General features: G+C 45.2%; 1 protein-coding gene across 5 annotated transcripts in view; it reads left to right on the top strand.

Moving 5' to 3' along the window:
- The first annotated feature begins 1,660 nt into the window (after window positions 1–1,660).
- The window catches only part of LOC132403175 (solute carrier family 22 member 2-like), a 43,369-nt gene continuing 20,232 nt past the window's right edge, over window positions 1,661–24,797 (top strand). For 2 of the 5 annotated variants that reach the window (XM_059986534.1, XM_059986535.1), the window contains exons 1-7: window positions 1,662–2,174; window positions 8,291–8,394; window positions 8,488–8,642; window positions 13,296–13,464; window positions 14,013–14,127; window positions 14,861–14,967; window positions 24,210–24,424. In XM_059986534.1, the coding sequence (XP_059842517.1) occupies window positions 1,764–2,174; window positions 8,291–8,394; window positions 8,488–8,642; window positions 13,296–13,464; window positions 14,013–14,127; window positions 14,861–14,967; window positions 24,210–24,424 (1,276 nt within the window). In that variant the 5' untranslated portion in view covers window positions 1,662–1,763. Of the gene's footprint in view, window positions 2,175–8,290; window positions 8,395–8,487; window positions 8,643–13,295; window positions 13,465–14,012; window positions 14,128–14,860; window positions 14,968–24,209; window positions 24,425–24,797 lie in introns of all 5 variants that reach the window. The other 3 variants (XM_059986531.1, XM_059986530.1, XM_059986533.1) reach the window with 2 other exon arrangements.

The raw sequence follows: 24,797 nt of genomic DNA, 5'->3' as shown, positions 1-24,797 counted from the left end.
ATGTTTCTACAACTGTCCGACTGACTTTCAAGGACTCTTCATCTCATGCTCTTGATATTTCTTGTTTATTTATTTATTATTGTTTTTTTTGGGATTTTTTTATTTGCATAGATGATTGTCTTTTGCACACTGGTTGAAAGCCCAGGTTACTGATAACAGTATCAGTCTTTCATTGATCCTGCCATGGTTATTATTCCATTATGGATTGACTGTGAATGCCCACAAGAAAATAAATCTCAGGGTTGTAAATGGAGACTTAGATATACTTTGATGATAAATTTCCTTTGAAACTTTTGAACCAACACCTCCAGGTCCTTCCTGTTATGGGTGACCAGAATTACACATGGTACTCCATACAGCCCAACCAAAGTGTAATATATCAAATTAAATTGACTTTATTACTTACATCCTTCATATACACAAGGAGTAAAAATCTTTATGTGATGTCTACGTCTGAATGTGCAATGTGCAATTTATAGTAATTTATAATAAATAGTATGTACAACAGGATAGGCAATATAACATAGAAATACAGTTGCATCAGCATGAGTTAATCAGTTTGATGGCCTGGTGGAAGAAGCTGTCCCAGAGCCTGTTGGTCTGGCTTTTATGCTGCAGTACCGTTTCCCGGATGGCAGCAGCTGGAACAGTTTGTGGTTGGGGTGACTCGGGTCCCCAGTGATCCTATGGGCCCTTTTTACTCCCCTCTCTTTGTAAATATCCTGAATCATGGGAAGTTCACATCTACAGATGCTCTGGGCTGTCCGCACCACTCTCTGCAGAGTCCTGCGATTGAGGGAGGTACAGTTCCCATACCAGGCAGTGATGCAGCTGGTCAGGATGCTCTCAATTGTTCCCCCATAGAAAGTTCTTAGGACCTGGGAGCCCATACCAAACCTCTTCAACTATCTCTGGAGAAAGAGGCACTGTTTAACCTTTTTCTCCACACAGCCAATATGTACAGACCATGTGAGATCCTTGGTGATGTTTATGCTGAGGAACTTAAAGCTGTTCTCACTTTCAACCCCAGATCCACTGATGTCAATAAGGGCTAGCCTGTCTCCATTCCTCCTGTAGTCCACAACCAGCTCCTTTGTTTTTGCGACTTTGAGGGGAGAGGTTGTTTTCTTGACACCACTGCAAGGTGCACTCAATACCGCAGCCAATGAGGGCGTGCATGACCTAAACCACCTTCACTACTCTATCTGCCTGCATGGCCACCTTCAGGGTAACCTTCAACTTGAATATCAAGATCCCTCCAGACATCAATGCCGTTAAGGATTCTGTCATTAACTATAGACTTATCCCTTACATTTACCTCCCCAAAAGGTGACAATTTACATTTACTTAAATACTCATCTGCCATTTCTCTGCCCGTACCTGCAGCTGGTCTGTACTCTGTTGTATCGTTTGACAGCTCTTTAAGCTGTCCTAAACTCCACCAATATTTGTGTGGTCTAAAAACTTACTATTCCACCCATTGAGTAATGGATATCTTCAGGAATTCAGTGCAGTGTAAAAGTACTGAAATGTGATTGCTTCTTGTTTGTTTGTAAGTCTGACCTAACCTAACCCTCCTTCATAAGGCAAGTATCTGTTCCATTCACTTATTAACCTGAATAAACCACTGATTTACACTGAGCATCTGTAGACCTTTGCTCTCCTGTTAGCTGTCCATAAACAGGTCATTTGTATTGTGGTCTGTTGGTGGACAACACAGCCCCTCTGAGCTTTCCTCGACTGTGGTCTGACCCTCTTTCACCATGGCAACATTTGATGATCTCCTTGTAGAAGCTGGAGGTTTTGGTCCATATCAGAGCAGAGTGTTCCTCCTGATATACCTGAGCTCAGCCGTGTTTTCCTGGCTATATGTTGGCTTTGTGTTCCTAGCCATTACCCCTGACCACTGGTGTAGGAGTCCTGGGGTGGCAGAACTTAGGGAAAAGTGCAACTGGTCCCTGAACCAGGAAAGGAACTACACACTCCCTGCAGGACATCCCGCCATCTCCTCGTACAGTCAGTGCGAGAGGTTTGACCTGGATTGGAATTCCTCCTCGATCAGCTGCGACAATCCACTTCCCTTCTCCCGGAATCACTCCCGAGATCTCCCCGTTACGACGTGCCAGGACGGGTGGGAGTTTGAGAACGGCTCCATCTCCAGCATCGTGACTGAGGTAGGTTTCAGCTTTGGTCAGAGGCCAGACTCGATATCGTGGTGAAAGATAGACTGGCTTTTCAATGGCACTCCTCCGATTTATTTATCGCGTGTACATTGAAGCATCCAGTGAACCAACCCAACCTTGGATCATCCCACACAATTTGTGTCATTTGGTTAACCACCAGCTCAATCTCGGGTCATAGTTTGCAGCTGGTGAGAGCTTTGACACAGCTGTAATATAGGAAATGCAATAGCCAGTTTGTACAGAGTAAGATCCTATGAACAACAATGTGATAGTGAGAAGATTAGTTTTATTAGTGCCTTTGGTTGCAGGACAAACATGGGAAGGGGCACCTGGAGAATCTACATTTTCTTGAAGTGGTGGCTAGACTCTGTTTTACCCCTCTCAGACGTGTTCAAATGCTTCCTTGGCCTCACTGCCCCCGATCCCTAGAGCACAATGATTACATGGCATCTCAGTGTTTCCCTGGTTCTTTGTTTTCCTGTCCTGTGTTCTGTGAGATGTCCAGAACCCAATCTCTAGAATTTCCTTTAGTGTGCTCTCCTGGCTAAAGCTACTCTCTATCTCCTCTTCTCCAATCATCCACCTTAATGCTTACTGAATTAGTGCAAAACAGTACTGTACTGTGAAGTATCCTCCAATGTCTTCAGCATGGTATGTGAATCTGTGGAATTCATTGCCCCAGGCACCTGTGGAGGCCAAGTCATAGGGTATATTTAAAGCAGAGGTTGATAAGTCCTTGATTGGTAAGGGTGGCCAAGGTTACAGGGAGAGGGCAGGAGAATGGGTTTGAGATAATAAATCAGTCATGATGGAACAGTGGAGGAGACCCAGTGGTTCTGCTCGTATGTCTCGCGATTTTATGGGAGTGGTTAGACATTCAATCCTCAAAAACCTTGCCTCAGTGACCTGGAGAGCTATGTTGGCTGGAGTCGGGGCCTCGTGGTTTGATTCTTGATGCGGTCACCCATGTCAAACAGATCAAAGGGTAGAAGCCAGACCAAGGGTGGCCCACCAGTTAGGGGGTTCGTCTCAGAACTAACAACCCTGCCTGGATAAAATAAAGAATTGTTATGGAAACAGCGATGGAGATGGACGACCTTCACTGCTGCCCTACGTGCTGGCGGTGTAGTGAGCAGTAAGTAAAATGTTCAACACTGACTTGGACTTGTGGGGTGGGGTAGTCGAAAAACAAGCAACTGAAGATGCTGGAAGGCTGAAACAAAACCAGAAAACACTAACACTCAGCACGTCAGGCAGCATCTGTGAAGAGAGAAACAGTTACCTACATGTGAACTTGATACTATGTAAGTGAGGGGAATGCTGGAAAGCTGTGGAAAGGGGTTCACATTAAGAGAGAGAAAGATTTTGGTCGATTGACTCAGAGGAAGATTGCAAGACACTGCGTTCTGTCACATTCTGGATAGCTCCAATGTTTCAATCTCCCTTTTCAACTTCCCACTAGATAGGCCAATCAGTTTAACATTAGTGATAGAAAACACAAGGGAGCATTGACAGAGATAAAGTTAATTGTCATAAAGTTAAGTATGGGTTAATATAGGACAGCCAGTATATCTCCACAGTTTGATGAGAGTAGCAATGAAATTTTCCTTGGACAAGTGTCCTGATATTTGATTTTGACTTGAAACATCGACAATTTTCTCCAGCAGCCTTGGCCCCCACCATAGATGCTGCTCAACACAATGAGATTCTTCAGCAGAGTATTTGTTGTTCCAGATTCAAGCGTCTGAAGTGTTGAATTAAACCAGGGCAGGACTTGCACAGTAAATGGCAGGACCCTGGGGAGTGTTGTAGAACAGAAAGATTTTGAGGTACAGATTCATAGGTCCCTGAAAATGGTGAAGAAGACGCTTGCATGCTTGACTTAGTCAGGCAGGGTACTGAGTATGAGAGTTGGGACATCATATTACATCTGTACAAGATACTGTGAGACCACACTTGGAACTAGTGTGTGCTTCTGGTCACCCAGTTACATGAAGAATGTTATTAGGCTGTAAAGGCTGCAGAGAAGATTAATAAGGTCCAAGGGGCTTGAGCTGGGTGGGCCTAGTCTGTCTTCCTTGGAGTATAGGATGCTGAGGGGAGACCTTTAGACATTTGTGCAGAAATAGACCATTTAGCCCATTGAGCCTGCTCCTCCATTCTGTTATGGCTGATTTATTATTTCCCTCAACCCCTTTCTCCTGCCTTTTCCCCATAAGTTTTAATGTCCTTACTAATCAAGAACCTATCAACCTCCACTTATGAATACACCCCATATCTTGGCCTCTACAGCCATCTGCAGCAATGAATTCCACGGATTCACCACTGTCTGGCTGAAGAAATTCTTTCAATCCTCTGTTTTAAAGGGATGCTTTTCTATTCCGTGTCCTCTGGTCTTAGACTCTCCCACTACAGGAAACATCCTCTCCACATTCACTTTGTCTCGGCCTTTCAATATTTGACAGGTTTCAATGAAATTGCCCCTCATTCTTCTAAACTCCACAGTGAGTACAGGCCCAGAGCCATTAAACGCTCCTCATACATTAACCCTTTCACTCCTGGGATAATTCTCATGAACCTTCTCTGGACTCTCTCCAATGCCAGCACATTCTTTCTTAGACAAGGGGCCCAAAATTGCTCACAATTCTTCAACTGCAGTATAACCAATGATTTATAACACCTCAACATTACATCCTTGTTCTTATATTCCAATTCCAATCCTTTTGAAATGAATGCTAACATTGCATTTACTTCCTTTTCACCTAATAGAGGTATCTAAAATCATGAGGGGGCATTGATAAGGTGAATGGCGTCAGTCTTTTTCCTGGGATTACAGAGTCTAAAACTAGAGGGTTGTAACAAAAGTTATTTTAAAATTCATTCTGTCTTCTTTTCTGGTTCAGCTCAGGTCACTTGCATATGCATTCACAAATAAAAAGGGAGGCACCGCACACATGTTAAAGGCCACGAAGAATCATTTGATTAGAACTGGGACAAATGTAATAACAGAAAGAAAAATGAATGATTACTCAAGTAATACAAAACGACACTTAGCATCCACTTAATAAGGTGGTACTTGCAATGTCAGAGGGGAGCCACAGATCTGACAAAACTTCATGTGGCCTTTTCTCTCTATAACTATCTATCACTCTCTATCTCTAACTTTTCATGACCCAGCTTAAGAGATGATTCCCCCTTCCCCCTTTTTATACCCTTGAAGATTCCTTCAGAACAATAATATAATTATCACCCCAGTACTTTTCTATCCCTTAGTGGTAACTGCTGCACCTCCTTATATCTTATGACCTTTAGCGTAGACAGATAGTTTAGGAAAATGGAGACAACCGGTTTGTAGGGGCAGTAAATGTTCTTCTTTACCTCTTCTTGGGGTTGTGCACATCTCTGGACTATCACCACATTTCAAGCTAACATCATTTTGTCTTTGAACTTCCATGTTATTTTGGCGTTTCCAAGCTAGAATTATAATTAACTCGTTCTTTAAAAGGGTATAGATTTAAAATGAGAGGGATAAGATTTAAAAAGGACCTAAGGGAGAAAGATGTGGGTATGTAGGGTGAGCTGCCAGCAGAAGTGACAGAGGAGGGGGGAGAATTGCAACGTTTAAAATACATTTAGACACACACATGGACAGGAAAGATTTATAGGGAGATCAGCCAAATGCAAGAAAATGGTACTAGATTAGGTCAGTGTGGATGAATTAGGCTGAAGAACCTGCTTCCGTGACATAAAGCTTCATGACCACATGTCAGAGTGACGATCTCAAAGCTGAGAATGATCTTCAGTTTCCGCTGTTCCATTTACTTGTAAGAGAGGGTAAAAGCCCTGATGGTAAGTTTGCCAGATTCCTCAGAGAGACGCCCTTCAGGAGGCAGTTGCACCCAGTACACTGACTGTTTCAAATTCGGTCGGTGGCCAGCAATGAGAGGGTGTGACTCTGACTGAGGCAAGGAGGGGAATCTCACAGGTGGTGCTGCTGGAGCCTCAGCCCTTGAGCCTGCTCAGTGGGGCTGAGATTGTTGCTCCCTGTGAGGGTGAGCAGCCGGACTGTGGCACCACGGTAGTGTAGCGGTTAACACTTCTTACGAACAGCGTCATAATTGAACAGCGTCTGAGCTGTAGAAGCATTGCACTGTGCTATACCCCTGTCTACAAGGGGTGATTGATAAGTTCATGGCCTAAGGTAGAAGGAGATGAGTTATACAGCTCTCGTTACATGCATGTGCTGTTCAACTCTGAGTGTGCAACGCTTGGGGCTGATGGCGTGTGTTTGTCTAGGGAAAAGCCATCCACCCATCCAGATCGTGTCTCCCATTTGCGCAGACGCGGTGTAATGCACACTGGAACAAACTCGCACATACAATATCAGACAGCACACAATGTACGTTTTACGGATTACACTTTATAAATCTTACTAGAGCTAGGTAATTAATAGCAATACAATAGAAAAAGAAAGAAAAAGGCACCAAAACTTATCCAAGTTCAATCAGTTCGTGCACAAAACTTATCGAAGTTCAATCAGTTCGTGAACAACCGTTGGAGCTCAATTATCGAAGCCTTCTGTCCCCATTCGATCTTCTCTGACCTCCTCCACCCGCCGCCTGGGACCAACCTCGGTGGTCGGCCAGAGCGTGTCTGGCACGTCCTTCCTTTTTTGGTTCTCCTCCCGAAAAGCCCACCACTGACTCCAGGTTCCCACACATACAGAGAGAACAACATCGCGTCCATTGGTTAGTTCCTGTGTTATCAATAATTATAACCCAAACATTCCAACTAAACAGAGCATTACCTCATCAGATACATGCACAGAAGCCATTTCATTATAATGCCACAGCAAAGCCATTTTATATATGCAGTTAACATTACAGTGAATAATCTGAGAACCCTACAAGTGATTATGCAGAAAGTTTGAAGTTAATAACTCATCTCCTTCTACCTTAGCCACCAACTTATCAATCACCTCTGCTGTGGACACTTTCTGGAGGTCCAAGATCCGTATGCTCCATGACCTCTGGACTAAGTGTGTAAATGTAGGAGGGGAGTATGTTGAGAAATAAATGTGCTAGGTTTTCTAAAATGGACTCCTTCTACCTTAGGCCACGAACTTATCAATCACCTCTCGTAGACCCCTCATAATTTTGTACTCTCCTCTCAATCTCCTCTGCTCTATGAATAAAGTGCTAACCCTACTCAACCTTTCCCTACAACTCAGGACCTCAAAGCCCAGCAACATCCTTGTAAATTTTCTCTGCACTCTTTCAATCTTATTGATATCTGAGTTAGAGAGCTAAGTGAGCAGATTGCGCACATTCCTCCAAATCAGGCCCCACTAATGTCTCATATACAACTTCAATAACATCCCAACTTCTGTACTTAGTACTTTGTTTTATGAAGGCCAATGTGCCAAAAGCTTTCATTATGACCCTATAGACCTGTGGTGTCACTGTCAAGGAAACATAGATTGGTATTCCCAGATGCCACTGTTCTCCTGCACTCCTCTGTAACCTACGCTCGCTGTGGACGTCCTACCCATGTTTGTCCTTCCAAAGTGCAACACCTCACAATTGTCTGCATTAATTCCATCTGCCGCTTTTCTAGCTGGGCCAGATCCCACTACAAACTCTGACAGCCTTCCTCAATGTCCACTATGATCTGATCTTGGTGTCATCTGAAAATTTGCTGACCCAGTTAACCACATTATCATCCATACTGTTGATATAGATGGCAAACAACAATAGACCCAGCACCGATCCCCACGGCACACCGTTAGTCACGGGCCTCCAGTCAGACAGGCAACTGTACTACTACGTTCTAGCTTCTCCAGTGAAGCCATTATCTAATCCTCAATGCCAAGCGACTGAGCCTTCTCGACCAACCTGCCATGTGGGGATTTGTCAAAGGCCTTGCTTTTGTTTGAACACATTTCACAGAATCCTTAAACACAGGCAAATGGCCTGTCCCTTTCTGTAAAACCCAAACGTCTTTACTCTTTGCATTTGGGAGATGTTGGCACCTCTATCAGTTTATGTTGGCACGTGGCTGTGGAACCTGCGTGTTTCAGTGATGTTATTTGTGTAATTCCACAACAGTTTGAGCTGGTGTGTGCCGATGCCTGGAAGGTGGGCCTCCCTCAGGCTTGTCTCAACCTGGGCTTCATGTTTGGAACGATAATCATGGGCTATGCAGCAGACATGTACGTATAGACCAATGCGTGCCTCATACATTGTGTTGGCTCTGGGCATGGGAGTGGGATACTCACCATTCTGTCCACAACTTCTCCCTGCAGATTCGGCCGCAAGTCCTGCTTCTTGTTTGCAACTTTTGTGACCGTGGCCTCGGGTCTCCCGCTGGCCTTTGTTCCAAGCTACCCCTGGTTTGTGATTCTACGCACTCTACAGGGGGTCTTCAGTCGGGGAGGATACCTGTCTGCCAACATCTTAAGTAAGAACCTCACTCCGTGATATGTAGATGTGAGGGATCCTCAGCAGATGATGACAATTCTGAAAAGCAAATTACTGCAAACTGAAATTTAAAAAAAAACAGAAAATGCTGGAAATACTCAGCAGGTCAGGCAGCATCAATTGAGAGGGAAAACATTTTTAAAGTTGTAGATCATTGACTCTGTCTGAACTCCTTTAATCACTGCTGAATGTTATAAAGGGAAAATGGTGTGGTTTTATTTTTTATTATAGTCCAATAGTAAGTAAACTGGATAATATGATTTCAAATCTCAGTGATGCACATTGGGCTGAGGTATGTTTCTTTCAAAACTAAACTTGATTTATCATAAAATACACATTGGATTGCGGTTAATTGGGGCACATTGGGACCAGTACATTTTGGCCCAGTTAAACGGCAGTCACAATTAGCTGAAGTTTCATGAAAATAGCTAAGAAGGTATATAAAAAGACAAACTACCACTTAAGTAACAAATTGTGTATTTAAATGAAATATGGAAGAAATTAGAACACTACCATTGCTACTATAAAACTGCGTCTTCCTGCCTATCAACAGAGGAACTCATCGGCTGTACACTGCAGTCCGGGGGTGGGGGGGCAGCACCTCTAATGAAGGGGCTTGTCTGGAGCAGCTCACTCACCCATGGTCCCCTGCTCTCACCTGCGGCAGCAAGTAACTACTTGCGTGCAACAGCAGACACACTCTTGTTACACCTCTTCTACAGACAGGCTAAACCCGGTGAGGGTAACTGGCAGGCCTCGTTCCCCAGTGAAATTGAGACATGCCTGTCCTAGCATGCAAGTCAGATCTAATGGACTGGGTTGATGAGAATCAATAGTGAAATCCAACTGTCAAGGTGGCTTCATGGAGAGCGAAGGACATGACAAGGCACAGAAAAAGTTGTGGTTATCCACTGCACCCAGACTGTAGCTAGTGTCGATATTCACGCCTCTAGACTTGGACCTCTGAGGTTGAGAGAGTGGAACTGTCCCAGTGCAATGGCTTTTCCTCTTCAAAAACTCTCTTGCACAGATCTCACTGGCATCTCACATATCATCACTGATATGACAGGTAACCAACACACCGCCGTTATATTTTGATCGACTGTAACTGAACTAAGTCAACGCAGACACTTACTGCAGATTGTTGGCTGGCTTCGTATGATGCCTTCGATGACTGCATCCTCCAGATCTTCACTATTTAAGATAATTGTCGATACCTTCAAATTCTTCATAGTTTCTAACTTGTTGAAGTAGTGAAACCGTTTAATTTTCACTCCCGTCCGTTCTGTATCTCCAAGCCTGAATGCTTGAAACTGCAGTGAGCAAAACAGTTCTAAATTGTCTTACTGCTTATTTCTTGCTAAGTTCAGTGACAAAGATAACTACTTTTTGAACACAGACGCACACTATTTCAAAACTGTCTGCTCTGGGCGTGGTGTAGACCACAAACGTTCACACAAAGTACACTAGTTAGAAACGGTTCAGCAACAGTCTTCTGTCCCAATTAAACAGCAAAGTGTCCCAAATAAACAAAGGGAATTCCAACTATTTTCTAGATTAGTTTTTGTTTTTTTTCAGAGTAATCCCAAATAAGTGGCTGCCCTTATTAACCAATGGACTGAATAAACATAATCCACCGTATATACAAAAGGAAAAAAGGTGCAAAAACCTTTTTACATTCTTTAGGCCTTCCATTCTAAAACATCAGAGATGTCCTCCTCTTTCAAATAATGGTGTTTCTCTTCCACCACCATTGATGCTGATTGACATGCTTTTCTTCCACATCCTGTACATCATCCTCCTGCCTTCATAACAAGGAGTGGGTTCCCCTTCCCCTTACCTACCACCCTATCAATCTCCATATCCAGCACATTGTTCTCTTTAACTCCTACCATCTCCAACGGATCCTACCAGAAACGCATCCTTCCATCTCCCCCCAACTCTCCGTCATCCATAGGGATGACACCCTTGTCCACTCATTTCCCCCACCCTCAATTGATCCACCACCTGGCACTTACCCCGGCAAGCAAGGCAAATGCTACACCTCCTCCCTCACCACCATTCAGGGCCAGAAACAGTCCTTCTAGGTAAGGGGACACTGAGAGTCTGTTGGGGTCATCTGGCACTGCCTCCTCTGCATTGATGCAATGTGGACTGGGGGAATCCTTGGTCGAGTGCCTTTGCTCTGCCCACTGTAATAGGAAGGACCTCCCTGTTGGCTCCCCATTCCCATTTTGACACTACCTGTCCATGGTCTCCTCTACTGCCATGATGAGACTAAGATCAAGTTGGAAGTGCAGCACCTCCGGTAGCCTCCAACCTGATGACATAAATATCACTTTCTAACTTCCAATAATTACCCCTTGCCCTTTCTCTCTTTTCCCATTCCTTTTCCTGGGTCTCTTCTCACCCCATCTCTTCTCCCCACCTTCCGGTCTTCTCCCTCTGATGCCCCTCCTCCTTTCTTTTCTTCCATGGTTTACTCTCCTCTGCTATTGAATTCTTTCTTCTTCGACCTTTTACCTCTTCCGCATATCACCTCCCAGCTTCTTATTTTGGCCCCCCAAACAACTTTCCCCCTCACCGGGTCTCATCTATCACCTGCTGGCTTCTCCTCCACCCCCCCACCTTCTTATTCTGCTTCCTGCCCCTTCCCTTCCCGATGAAGGGTCTCAACCCAAAATAATTATTGTTTATTTCCCTTCAGAGATGCTGCCTGATGAATTAAACTAATGCCTTCCAACAACACAATATCCCCATCCCTCCATTCTCTGCACATTCATATGCCTTTCTAAGAGCCTCTTAAATATCCCCATCATATTTGTCTCCAAAGCCACCCCTGGCAATGAATTTCAGGCACTCACCGCTCCTTGTAAAGAACTTGCCCCTGACATCTCCTTTGAATTTACCCCTCTCATGCCCTTCAGTAATGGACATTTTGACCCTGGGAAAAGATACCTGCTGCCTACCCTCTAACTATGCCATTTATGATCCTTTAAACTTCTATTAGATCTCAACTGAGCCTCCAACCAACAAGTTAGCCCCAGATTCCCTATAATCATGTGAACTGTGATTCACTGCCTAATCCCATCCAGTCATGTGACTGGTGACCCAGTGGCTGATTGCCCTTGTAGTCAATAAACAATAGACAATAGACAAAGTAGGTGCAGGAGTAGACTATTCAGCCCTTCTAGCCAGCACCACCATTCACTGTGATCATGGCTGATCATACACAATCAGTACTCCATTCCTGCCTTAAATAGACAATAGACAGTAGGTGCAGTCATGTGACTGGTGCCCACTCCCAGTCATTCACAGAGCCCAGAGCTCATGCATTAAGTTCGTTCAACTGTACACATGTATACCACCAAACAAGGCAACCTTTCTCTGGACCAAGATGCTCACCACAGTACATATAACTCACACATAACACGTGAAGAGATAGTACCAGAAGTCAATTGACAACTATTAAAATATATTCTTTGATATTTAGCATGAGGTGCATTTTCAACATAAATTAATTGAATTGAATTGAATTGACTTTATTTCTTACATCCTTCAAATACATGAGGAGTAAACATCTTTACGTTATGTCTTTATCTAAACGTGCAATGTGCAATCATAATAATTTATAGTAAATAGAACAGTCAGTGTAATATAGACTACACTCAAATCAGTGTGAGTTCATCAGCCTGATGGCCTGTTGAAGAAGTTGTCCTGGAGCCTGTTGGTCCTGGTTTTTACGCTGTGGTACCACTTCCCGGATGGTAGCAGCTGGAATAGATTCTGGTTGGGGTGACTTGGCTCTCCAGTGATCCTACAGGTCCTTTTTACACACCTGTCCTTGTAAATGTCCTGAATCATGGCAAGTTCACAACTACAGATGGGCTGGGCTGACCTCACCACTCTCTGCAGAGTGTAACATTGCTGGTGTTCCATATGTGATGAGACCTGGGTGGTGGCAGGGAGGTTATTAGTCTCACAACCTGGGGGGAAGAAGTTGTCTCCCATCCTAATACTGCTTGTCCTAACACTACAGTACCTTCTGCCTGATGGTAGGGGTCAGAGAGATTCTGGAGTGGACGGCACGGATCTCTGACAATGCTGAGTACATTGATAGAGAGAGAGTTAAATGGAGCTACTAGAAGTTGCCCAAAGTATGGTTCTAATCCTTCTGCGGATGTGACGATGGGACCTAGAATTTGGAAGCACCAGGTCCCGCCATTTGTTGACTTTCTACTCTTAATCTTCTCCGCCATGGTATCAACAAGAATGTTGAAATACTTGTTAAATCTAACACTGAGCAAGAATAAGTAATCCAGGCACCTCAAAGACTGCATATAAATCACTATTAAGTTGTCCAAGGATAGTCACGGGCCCATCCCTAAGGACAGTCGTGGTGGGGGAAATGGGAATGAGTATACATGCCTTGAAGTAGTGCTGGAAGCAGCAGTGAGCTTGGTAGCCGGGCTGCCTGACAGTGGCTCAGATGGATACCAGTCTCATCCTGGAGAGGCTCAAGGTTCACTCTCTCTCGGCCAGGTGCGGGAGGGGTGGAGGGATGGTGGGGGCTCTCTCTGGATCCATTTCACTGCCGCCTGTCAGCTCCACACACCCCCAATTTCTCTTGCAGTGACAGAACTGGTTGTGCCCAAACACAGGAAGCAGGCAGGGATTGCGAACCAGATGGCGTTCAGTATCGGGATCATGGTCCTTCCGGCAGTGGCCTACTCATTTCCGGCCTGGAGGAGCCTGCAGCTCATCATCACCATCCCAAACATCCTCTTCCTCACCTACTACTGGTAATGCATGAGGAGGGGTGGGTACGATTGGTAACGTGGGGGGAGTGTCTTCACTATTGGCAATCTTGTGGTTAGTTACTAATGATAGTGCCTGGTGAATGTGTGATGGGGCAGTTGGTAGCTCTGGTAATGCCCAGGAGGGAGCAGCTGTTAACCAGTGGTAACTTTGAGGAAGGACAGGCTGCTGATATTGCCTGTTGAGCTTGACTACTTAATCGTAGTAAAGCATGAGGTGGTTGGGATGTTACTAATATTTTCTCGGGTAGTTTTGTTTGAACTACTGAAACATTCTGAAAGATATTAGTTAATATTGGTAATGCCTAGTGTGTGGCTGGTTACCACTATGTCTGATGGGAGAGGCTAGTCACCACTAGTAACATCTGGTTGGGATGACTGGTGACCTGGTATTTTCTGATAGGGACATTGGTGACTTGGGTGGGGAGATTGGTTACCTTTAATGACGTCTGAGGAGATTACTGGTTGACTCAGGTAGTCTCTGGTTTGGGTGATTGTTACCACTGCTCACTTGGGACGTGTGATGTTGGCAGGCTGATCCCCGAGTCTCCCAGGTGGATGTTGTCCCGGGGGAAGGAGGCGGAGGCGATGAAGGTTCTCCAACAGGTGGCAGCGAGGAACGGGTCCTGCCTGACCCGGACGGCCCAGGTCAGTGTTGTGGGAGGGGCTGTTCACAAGCTTCTTTAGCATGGGGAGGTCTGGTGGCTCCTAGTCACTGAAGAACAGGGTGGGTGCAGAGGCCGATAATGGGAGACCCCATGGAAACATCCCAGCTTCTCGTTCAGGGCTCTGCTGGGGATTTTACAGAAGCTGCCACTCCAGCTTTGTACCAAATCGGGTCTTCTGTGGTGGGATCTGCCTCCTGTTCCAGGATGGTTGTGATCGTGAACCCCCCCCCCCGATACCCGCCACACTGGCTCCCATTATGCACAGATCAGCCACAGCTACAGCGAAGGTACGTCTCCGAGTCATTGGTGGGCCGAACCAGAGACGAGTTCATCACGTCAGACAGGGCTGGACACCCCCCACCCCCAGCAAGGCTGACAGGAAAACCCGCCTCTCCCTTCGCCAGTGCGAAGGGCTGACCCATCCCACCATCTGGAGAGACGGGATGGCCTACGCCACCCACCACATCTCGGTGAGACAGAGTGACTCACCCCAACATCCAGGGACCCACAAAGTGCTAGGAATCTCTCCTTACACGACACGGCAAGTATTTGGCGTCGGCCAGGTTGCGGGTTGGTATAGGAGGACACTCGATTTTACACCCCTACACCAACCATTCTTTGTGACATTGTTGTCCCCCGGTGTTCCTCAGAACTTCAGGCATGTTCCCTTTCACCGCTGTCCCACTGATGCCTGAGCGTCTGTCTCCTTTCAGACCATTACGGTGGAGGAGAGTGACGGACAGGTGACCCGACCGTCTGTACTGGACCTGTTCAGGACCCCGCGGATAAGGAGACACACTCTCATTTTGATGATGAACTGGTAAGATTAAGAGCCCCACGTGGCCGTGCAGAGGGTTCAGGGGTTCCATGCAGAAAGGGGAACTAATTGAACCCTGATCATGATTGCTGGTGCTGTAAAGTGTTTTGATGGCCCTGCTGCTACTACTGTTTTCTGTGACTGAATGATGTCAAACAGCGGCAGAACTCTGTTTCTCTGTCACTCTGGCCAAACCCATGTTACTAAGCTGGTCTTGGCAGCATTTTTTACCCAGAGGGTGATGAATCTGTGGAATTCATTGCCACAGATGGCTGTGGAGGCCAAGTCATTGGGTAGATTTAAAGCAGAGCTTAGTAAGGTCTTCATTAGTAAGGGAGTCAAAGATTAAAAGGAGAAGGCACGAGAATGGGGTTGGGAGGGCTAATGAATCATTCGTTTATTTATCACATACATATCAAAACAGACAGTGAAATACATCATTTGTGTTAACAATGACATACTGGGGGCAGCCCTCAAGTATCACCACACCTGGTGCCAACAGAGCAGCTGTGACTGCAGTGAGAAAAGATTACAGATGCTGGAATGGGATTTTCTTGTAAACCAGCATAGATTTGATTGGCCAGATATTCTCTTAAAACATGAGGAATTTTGAAATACGTCCTGATTACCATCTTGTAATATGATTAAGGAGTTAATGGCAGGCTGAAAACGGACAAGTTAAAACCTCGGTGAGATGTAGTTCTGCTGTCCCATTTAATTGGGTTACAAGATCTGCATCATTTGGATTTTGTTCTTAATATGTCAGCAGTTACAATTTTGGTTAGTAATTACTTATCGTTGAGTGTGGTAAAAGTTCACTGAATTTGTTATACTCAGCTTTTGAAGAAATTGGTGGCAAGCACTATGTGTGTGCAATGTGAAATAAGCCAAAAAATTATAGGCCGGTGAGCCTGGCAACAGTAATTTGTCAGTTATTGGAAAGTATTCTAAGAGACCAGATATATGAGTATTTGTGGTACTGTGTTAAGACTGCTGAACAGATCCTGACCCGGATCTGGGCCGTACCTTCCAAATATCCGGACCTGACTTGCACTACTTTACTTTCCCTCTTCTATTTTCTAATTATGATTTATAACTTAAATTTTTATTATATTTACTTCGATTTGTACTTCAGGGAGCATGAAGTGCAGAAACAAATGTTTGTACGCTCTGTATCAATTGTTTGGTGACAATAAAGTATTTGTATTGTATTTGTATTTGGACAGACAGGAATTGATTAGGGATAGTCAACATGGCTTTGTGCATGATAGGTCATGTCTAATGTATCTTACAGTGTCTTTCAAGGAGATAACCAAGGAAAATTGATGAAGGAAAGGCAGTGGATGTAGTCTACATGGACATTAGCAAGGCCTTTGACAAGGTCCCACATAGAAGGTTGGTCAAGAAGGTTCAGTCACTTGGCACCAGGGTGAGGTGGTAATTTGGATTCAACGTGACTAGTTGTATGCTGCAGGGATTGGTGCTGGGTCTGTTGTTGTTTGTCATCTATATCAACGATCTGGATGATAATGTGGAAATGTGATCAGCAAGTCTGTGGATGACATCAGGATTTGGGGTTTGGTGGACGAGAAAGGCTATCAAAACTTGCAGAGGGATCTGGACCAGGTGGAAAAATGGGCTGAAAAATGACTGATGGAATTTAATGTAGACAAGTGTGAAGTGTTGCACTTTGGGAGGCCAAGCTGGGGTAAGAATTGCACGGTGAACGGTAGAACAAAGGGATCTGGGAATACAGATCCATAATTCCTTGAAAGAGGCATCACAGGTAAATAGAGTCATTAGGAGATCTTTTGGCACATTGATCAATGTATTGAGTACAGGCAGGGATGTTATGTCGAAATTGTATTATACGTTAGTGAGGACTAATTTTGAGTATTGAGTGCAGTTCTGGTCACCTACCTACAGGAAAGGTCTCAATGATATTGAAAAATTACAGAGAAAATTTACAAGCGTGTTGACAGGATTGAGGACCTGAGTTATAGGGAAAAGTTGAATAGGTTAGGACTTTATTAAAACGAGGTGAGTTTGGATAGAGGTTTACACAGTTATGAGAGGAATAGATTGACAGGAGTTCAATGGTGGCCCAAGTGTAGAGGGAGGGACACAGACCCAGAATGAACAGTTCACTGAGCTTTAATAAGATCTGTTCACAACAAAGGGAAACAATAAATGTTAGGTCAAATTCACTAAAAACTAACACCATCACCACCACTCATAGAACTGAATTAATACAGTTCCATTAACAGCATCTAACTAAATCACTGATTTTCTTTCTTGGAATGTGGACTAAGGTAAGCAGGGACTGTTATTGCTGTGCTTCAATCAAGACTGAAAGAAAAGGAAAGGAGGTAAACACAATTACAAAGAAACCTAACTGGCTGGAATGTCTGCATTCTCACGTGCGTGATTGCCATCTTCTTTCAGCTGTCCACAGCAGTGTCCATGGTTGTGACAGGACCTCCCTCTCTAGGTGTGTCTACTGAGGCACCAGAGACCTGTGCCCGCTGGAAGTCCCGGATGAGATTCTTGTCTAGGATGTGTCAAGCTGGGACCCAAGAACATTCCTCTAGGCCACACCCCTCCCAATCAGCGGGCTCCTAGACACTGCCCCGTACCCAGCAAGAAGCCAGGATGCACCAGCCAGACTAGTCAAGGAACCCGTCCACTAAGCGGGTGGGAAGGGAGGGAGAGAGACTGGAGTAAGGGCAGAGGAAGTCACTGGCATGCTGGGGAACATGGAACACTGGGTGAATCTTCATGGATATCGATAGACATAGACTATGGGAGGCTCTGTTGATAACCAGCTCAACTACAAATATTCTCATGTAATGTGAGGTCAGCTTGCAGTCTCAACTCTCAATGAAACATCTCTAAATGCCAGCCAGACTTTTTCCCTCTGCTTGTGAGACCTCAGTTGCTGGCGAAGACCATCAGCCTGTTAGGCATACTGTCTCTGGGTGCACAGCAGAGAAGTCCAGACCCATCTCCATGTCTGCTTGTAGCACTGGGCCAATTGTTCAGCAGCGGTCAGGGAAGAGCAGTGGCAGGAATCCCGTGTGCCATTCAAAGGGGAACATGCTAGTGGAGGAGGCAACTGCAGAAAATCTCTGCCCAAACCGGTTGGGTGCTCCAGGATGTGGGGTTGGAAAATGCAGGTCAGAGCAGAGTTGTCATCAACTCTTGAATTACTCCCTGTCTGGCCATTAGATTGGGTGGTGGAAAACTGGTGAGAGACTGGCTGTGGCTCCCAAAAGAGAACAGAAAGCCTCCCAAAACCGGGAGGTGGTCCTTGATCAGACACTATCTTCTGGGGGAAACCGTGCCGCCTGAACACATGCTGAACCATGAGGGTGGGAATCTCACAAGTTGATGGGAGCTTGGGGAGAACAATGAAGTGGGCTGTCTTGGAGAACTGGTCCACAACTAGTAGAGTGGTGAAGTTCCCGTCTGACAGAGTGGGACCAGCGATGAAATCCATCGAGAGGTGGGACACAGGCATGTGACTCCTTGTTCTGTGCACACGCAGGACAGGCAAAGAGATCTTGGGAAATAAATGGCCACCAAAATCACCTCTTTATAAATTCCAGCATGAATGGAACCCCGAGTGGCCAACCAGACAGGAAGAGTGCCCCCGCCCTCCGACATTCTGGGACGCACAGTTGCAGGGACAAACTGCAGGTTGGGAGGCCCCCCACCTGGACCTGGATCTGAATGTTGGGCTGCTTTCCTTTCCCCAGATCATGGCAGCAGCCATACGTGTATGGGGACGGATGGGCTCTTGATTGGCTTTGCCCACAGAGATGTCAAACTCGAGGGAAGGAGCATCAGCCTTGGTATTCTTGCTGCCAGTATTGCAGGAGAGGGTGAAATTGAACAGGCTTGACAGGAGTGGAGTCCCTTGGTGTCACAACTGTAGGAAAAGCTTTTGTGATTTATGATTTGTAACTTGGACAGATATCTTGTTCAGTCTGTTATTGTGCTATATGACTCTATCGCAGTGTAAGAAGCTAAAGAGGGTCAGAGAAGGAGAGGGGTAAAGATGAGTGAAACTGAAGGCTAACGTCTTTTAGCATGCCGAGGGAGGAGGTGACGGGGTTGGTGATAATACTTCAGTGGATCTTTTCCTCAGGTGTTACTGCCTCACTCTGTCTCCATCAACACCCACTGCCTTTGCCCAGGCAATCACTGCAGGTACTGTACATCTCTTGCTCTTTCGCCTCTGCCCAACCAACCACCCACGGCTCAATCAGTCCCTTCAGCGATTCCCCCGCACTTCTCCCGATCTAGTGACCTGCTTTCAGTGCTCACAGAGTGGTCTCCTCTACATTAGAGAACCAAGCACAGACTGGGTGATCCCCTGCATCAGGTCCAGGAGGGATCTGAGTCTTCAGTCTTCTGTCCTTCATTTTGCTGTCTCATTCCCACGCTGATATTACTGTCTTTACCAACAAACACAAGCACTCCACCCCCTGGCTTTGCACATTACAGCCTTCCCAACTCAACAGCATTCAATAATTAAAGGTAAGCACATCTATTTCTGATTCCAGTGATCCTGGAATTTCCCTGCGGTAAATATCCCATTTATATATCCAAAGGGTTAAATACGGTTCCTCTTACTGGGGAAAGGTGTGGAATAATGCTCTGCAGGGGCACATGCCCAGAGCACCAATGATCCTGTCAGAATTTGGCAGGGGGTGTAAGCGACAGGCAATGGATTACTACAATTAATTGGGGAAGATTCAGAACAAACTACATGGGCCTGTTTACACACTTCCGGAATGGATGTAAGGGAACAAATCTTACACAAAAAGCAGGCAGACCCAGGTGTAATGCTGGCATTCACTTTCTGACTGCGAAGAAGTTGAAAGCTCCTATCTGTTGCATACAATTTCAAAAACCTGAACTCCCTCTTATATATGAAATATGATATATACACCATGGAGGGATTGTCTATGGAGTCTCTGTGGGTGGAGGTTAGGAACAGGAAGGGGTCAATAACTTTACTGGGTGTTTTTCATAAGCCGACCATTAGTAACAGGGATATCAAGGAGCAGATAGGGAAACAGATCCTGAAAAGGTGTAATAATAACAGAGTTGTTGTGATGGGAGATTTTAATTTCCCAAATATTGATTGGCATCTCCTTTGAGCAAGGGGTTTAGATGGAGTGGAGTTTGTTAGGTGTGTTCAGGAAGGTTTATTGACACAATATGTAGATAAGCCTACAAGAGGAGAGGCTGTACTTGATCTGGTATTGGAAAATGAACCTGGTCAGGTGTCAGATCTCCCAGTGGGAGAGTATTTTGGAGATGGTGATCATAATTCTATCTCCTTTACAATAGCATTGGAGAGAGATAGGAATAGACAAGGTAGAAAAACGTTTAATTGGAGTAAGGGGAATTATGAGGCTATCAGGCAAGAAATAGGAAGCTTAAGTTGGAAAGACATGTTCTCGGGGAAAAGTATGGAAGAAATGTGGCAAATGTTCAGGGGATATTTGTGTGGAGTTCTGCATAGGTACATTCCAATGAGATAGGGAAGTTATGGTAGGGTGCAGGAACTGTGGTGTACAAAGGCTGTAACAAATCTAATCAAGAACAAAAGAAAAGCTTACAAAAGGTTCAGAGAGCTTCTGGAGGATTGGAGGGTTGTGGATGTTGTTCCTTTATTCAAAAAAGGGAGAAGAGATAGCCCAGGAAATTATAGACCAGTGAGTCTTACCTCAGTGTTTGGTAAATTGATGGAGAAGATCCTGGGAGGCAGGATTTATGAACATTTGGAGAGCTATAATATGATTAGGAGTAGTCAGCACGGCTTTGTCAAGGGCTGGTCATGCCTTAAGAGCCTGATTTAATTTTTTGAGGATGTGACTAGACACATTGATGAAGGAAGAGCAGTAGATGTAGTCTATATGGATTTCATCAAGGCATTTGATATGATACCCTATGCAAGGCTTATTGAGAAAGTAAGGAGGCATGGGATCCAAAGGGACGTTGCTTTGTGGATCCAGAACTGGCTTGCCCACAGAAGGCAAAGAGTGGTTGTAGACGGGTCGTATTCTGCATGGAGGTCGGTCACCAGTGGAGAGCCTCGGGGATCTGTTCTGGGAATCTTACACTTCATGATTTTTATAAATGACCTGGATGAGGAAGTGGAGGGATGGGTTAGTAAGTTTGCTGATGACACAAAGGTTGGAGGTGTTGTGGATGGTGCAGAGGGCTGTCAGAGGTTACAGCGGGATATTGATAGGATGCAAAACTGGGCTGAGAAATGGCAAATGGAGTTCAACCCAGAGAAGTGTGAAGTGGTTCAGTTTAGTAGGTCAAGTATGATGGAAGAATATAGTACTGATGGTAAGACTCTTGGCAGTGTGGAGATTCAGAGGGATCCATAGGTTGCTCAAAGCAGCTGTGGAGGTTGACTCTGTGGTTAAAAAGGCGTATGGTGTATTGGCCTTCATCAACCATGGAATTGAATTTAGGAATAATGTTGCAGCTATGTAGGACCCTAGTCAGATCCCACTTGGAGTACTGTGCTCATTTCTGGTTGCTTCACTACAGAAAAGATGTGGAAACCATTGAAAGGGTACAGAAGAGATTTACAAGGATGTTGCCCGGATAGGTTGAGTGAACTCGGCCTTTTCTTCTTGGAGCGACGGAGGATGAGAGGAGACCTGATAGAGGTGTATAAGATGATGAGAGGTGTTGATCGTGTGGATAGTCAGAAGCTTTTTCCCAGGGCTGAAATGGTTGCCACAAGAGGACACAGGTTTAAGGTGCTGGGGAGTAGGTACAGAGGAGATGTCAGGGGTAAGTTCTTTACACAGAGAGTGGTGAGTGCGTGGAATGGGAGTGGTGAGTGCGTGGAATGGCCTGCCGGCAACAGTGGTGGAGGTGGATACGATAGGGTCTTTTAAGAGACTTTTGGATAGGTACATGGATCTTAGTAAAATAGAGAGCTATAGGTCAGCCTAGTAATTTCTAAGGTAGGGACATGTTCAGCACAACTTTGTGGGCTGAAGGGCCTGTATTGTGCTGTCAGTTTTCTATGTTTCTGTGTTAATATTCATGATACAAGTTGATTCATTATGTGTACATCGAAGCATACAGTGAAGTCTGTTTGTGTTTATGACTAACTCCCCCGGGCCTGTGCTGGGAGCAGCCTGCAAGTGTCACCTCTGGCCTCCAGTGGACTTGCCCCCACATCCTTTAGGAAGTATGGTGGTGTGATCACTGGAGATGGGTCTGATGTCCTCCTTAGGGTTGTCTATCGGTGGCTGTAGAGGCCGATCCGGGATCTGCATATTCTGGTGCAGTGTGTAAATGGTGGCTGTGGTCAGAGGTTGGGTCTTTTGGGTGTTCAGTCCCTCCTTTCACAGCTGCCGCTTGTTCTCTGTGGCACAGGGGAGGTTGTCCTCATGTAACACACAGAAACATAGAAATCTACAGCACATACAGGCCCTTCGGCCCACAATGTTGTGCTGGTCATGTAACCTACTCTAGAAACTGCCTAGAAGTTCCCTACAGCACAGCCTTCTATTTTTCTAAGCACAGCTCCCTCTTGAACAGATTTCCTCTGGGTTTATCCACCGAGTGTGATGTCTTCCCAACTTTTAGATACAATGCTGAATTACTTCAGGCTGATTTTCGTGATGTATTTGAAATGTTTCCTTTGCCCACCAGGGGCTTGCTGATTCCTGATCTGATTGGAGATGGTTTTGTCTGGGATACTCTGGTGAGGGTGGAGATCACTCTTGTGTTTGGATTGACAGAGGGTTTAGTGGTTCAATCACCAATGTGTTCCTTACAGGGAATTGTGACCAACAAGGACTCTCTTCTTGGAAAGTTTAAATTGGTCAGAGGTGTAAAATCAGCTGAATTCTCCTCAAAGGTTAATGTAATTAAGCAAATTAACACTGGGACGATTATTATGCAAAGACTGAGAAACTGGGAGAAATTTACAGATCTTGTTTTACAGAAGGTCTTGGTCAGGATCAGAATTAGGTTTAATATCACTGGCTTGTTGGTGTATGTCATGAGATTTATTGGTTTGCAGCAGCAGTATATAATATAATATACTGCAATATATAATAAAATATATCAATTACAAATATATATATATGTAGTACTGTGCAAGAGTGCTTGGCACATATATGTAGCTAGGGTACTTAAGACTTTTGCACAGTACTGTAGTAATTTTATGTATTGCACTGTACTGCTGCTACTAAACAAAAATAAATTTCATGACGTACGTGAGTGATAATAAATCTGATTCTGATACGGGTCTCTATTGTGGACTGAGAGTGGTAAGGGGGCAGGGAGAGGGGAATCGTGGTTGGGAAAAGGGGAAGGGAGGGGGGAGAACACAGGAAGCTCCAGAGAGACAGTCTGTAATGATCAATAAACCAATTGTTTGGAATCAAATGACCTTGCCCGATGTCTCAGGGTTGGGTGTGTCTGCACATGCACCACCCCCCACCAGCTCCTTCTCGGCCACCAGTTTGTCACACACACTGTATACATATCGTGCAAAACCAAGAGGGAGAACTAATGGAGACCAAAGAAGCAGGCGGGTGAATCTCTCAGGGAAGACTAGGTGAGCTGGAACTCTTCTGATGACCTGATCACCAATAAGCAGAAGGAGAGATGTTTTGGCCCAAAGGATAGTCAATTATCAAACTGTCCCTGTGATAGGACGTCTAAGAGCCTCCAGCCTTTATGGAATATGGAGCATGCTATCCTGTGGAAGGGCTGAAGGACGCATTCAGTGGAAGACATGAGAGGGAGGAAGAAAATCACATTGGTGGGCTGATAATAAATTTTATTTAGAGAAACAGCACTGTAACAGTTCCAACGAGCCCTTGCCGTCCTATTACACACATGTGACTAATGACCTACTAAACCGGATGCCTTTGGAATGTGGAGCACAGGGAGAATGTACAATCTCCTTACAGATATTGGCAAGAATATCTGGTGGGAGGATCTTTGTGTGGAGCCTAAAGGGAGATAAAAGCTAGTTGGATCCAATTCTTGTTCTACAAAGAAAAAAGGACTGTGGAAATACAGCTGAAAGGGGGAAAATTGAGTCTGCCTAATTCTTTAATGGATTCAGACTCTGGTTTACAACACCACACTCTGTGTGTTTCTTTAGCCAGTCTAATGTAAGATAATTTTCCAACCAGAGTAATGTGACCCGTAGTGAGTCACTTATTGGCTTTACCCTCCAGGTTTGCCTGTGCCTTGGTGTACCAGGGGCTGATCATGCATTTGGGAACTCTGGGTGGAAATATCTACCTTGACTTCTTCATCTCTGGAGCTGTGGAGATCCCGGCCTCAATCATCGTCCTTCTCGTCATTGAGCGGATTGGCCGGCGCCTTCCCTTTGCGACTGGCGGCCTGTTGTCAGGGGCTTCCTGCCTGATAGCGGCCTTCATTCCTGACAGTAAGTACCTCTCCAACTGTAATCCCACCTAGGCTAATGAATTGGGATCCAGCATTCAATGGGGAGGTGGGGGGTGCAAAAGTGCCTGTATCAGGGGCTTTGCAATGTAGCTCTACCACTTTACCCGTCTACCGCCTTACCCAATCTCACTATCCTTCTCACAGCCAACTCTGAAACTCTGCTCTGTACTATCAGCAATCTTTTCAGTATATTGCATTTAATTTTGTCATCCAACTTATCTATGCAGATTATGAATAGCTGGGCCAGCTCAGCCCAGCCCAGCCCAGCCGAGCCCACAGAGACCTGACCTGAAAATGTCTCCTTTTCTGACTGTTAACCATTCTTCAGTACACTATTGCCCATGCTGTGCGCT

The sequence above is a fragment of the Hypanus sabinus genome, chromosome 12 (genome assembly GCF_030144855.1).
Source record: "Hypanus sabinus isolate sHypSab1 chromosome 12, sHypSab1.hap1, whole genome shotgun sequence".
Classification (NCBI taxonomy): domain Eukaryota; kingdom Metazoa; phylum Chordata; class Chondrichthyes; order Myliobatiformes; family Dasyatidae; genus Hypanus; species Hypanus sabinus.
This window is presented reverse-complemented; position numbering and strand designations above follow the sequence as displayed.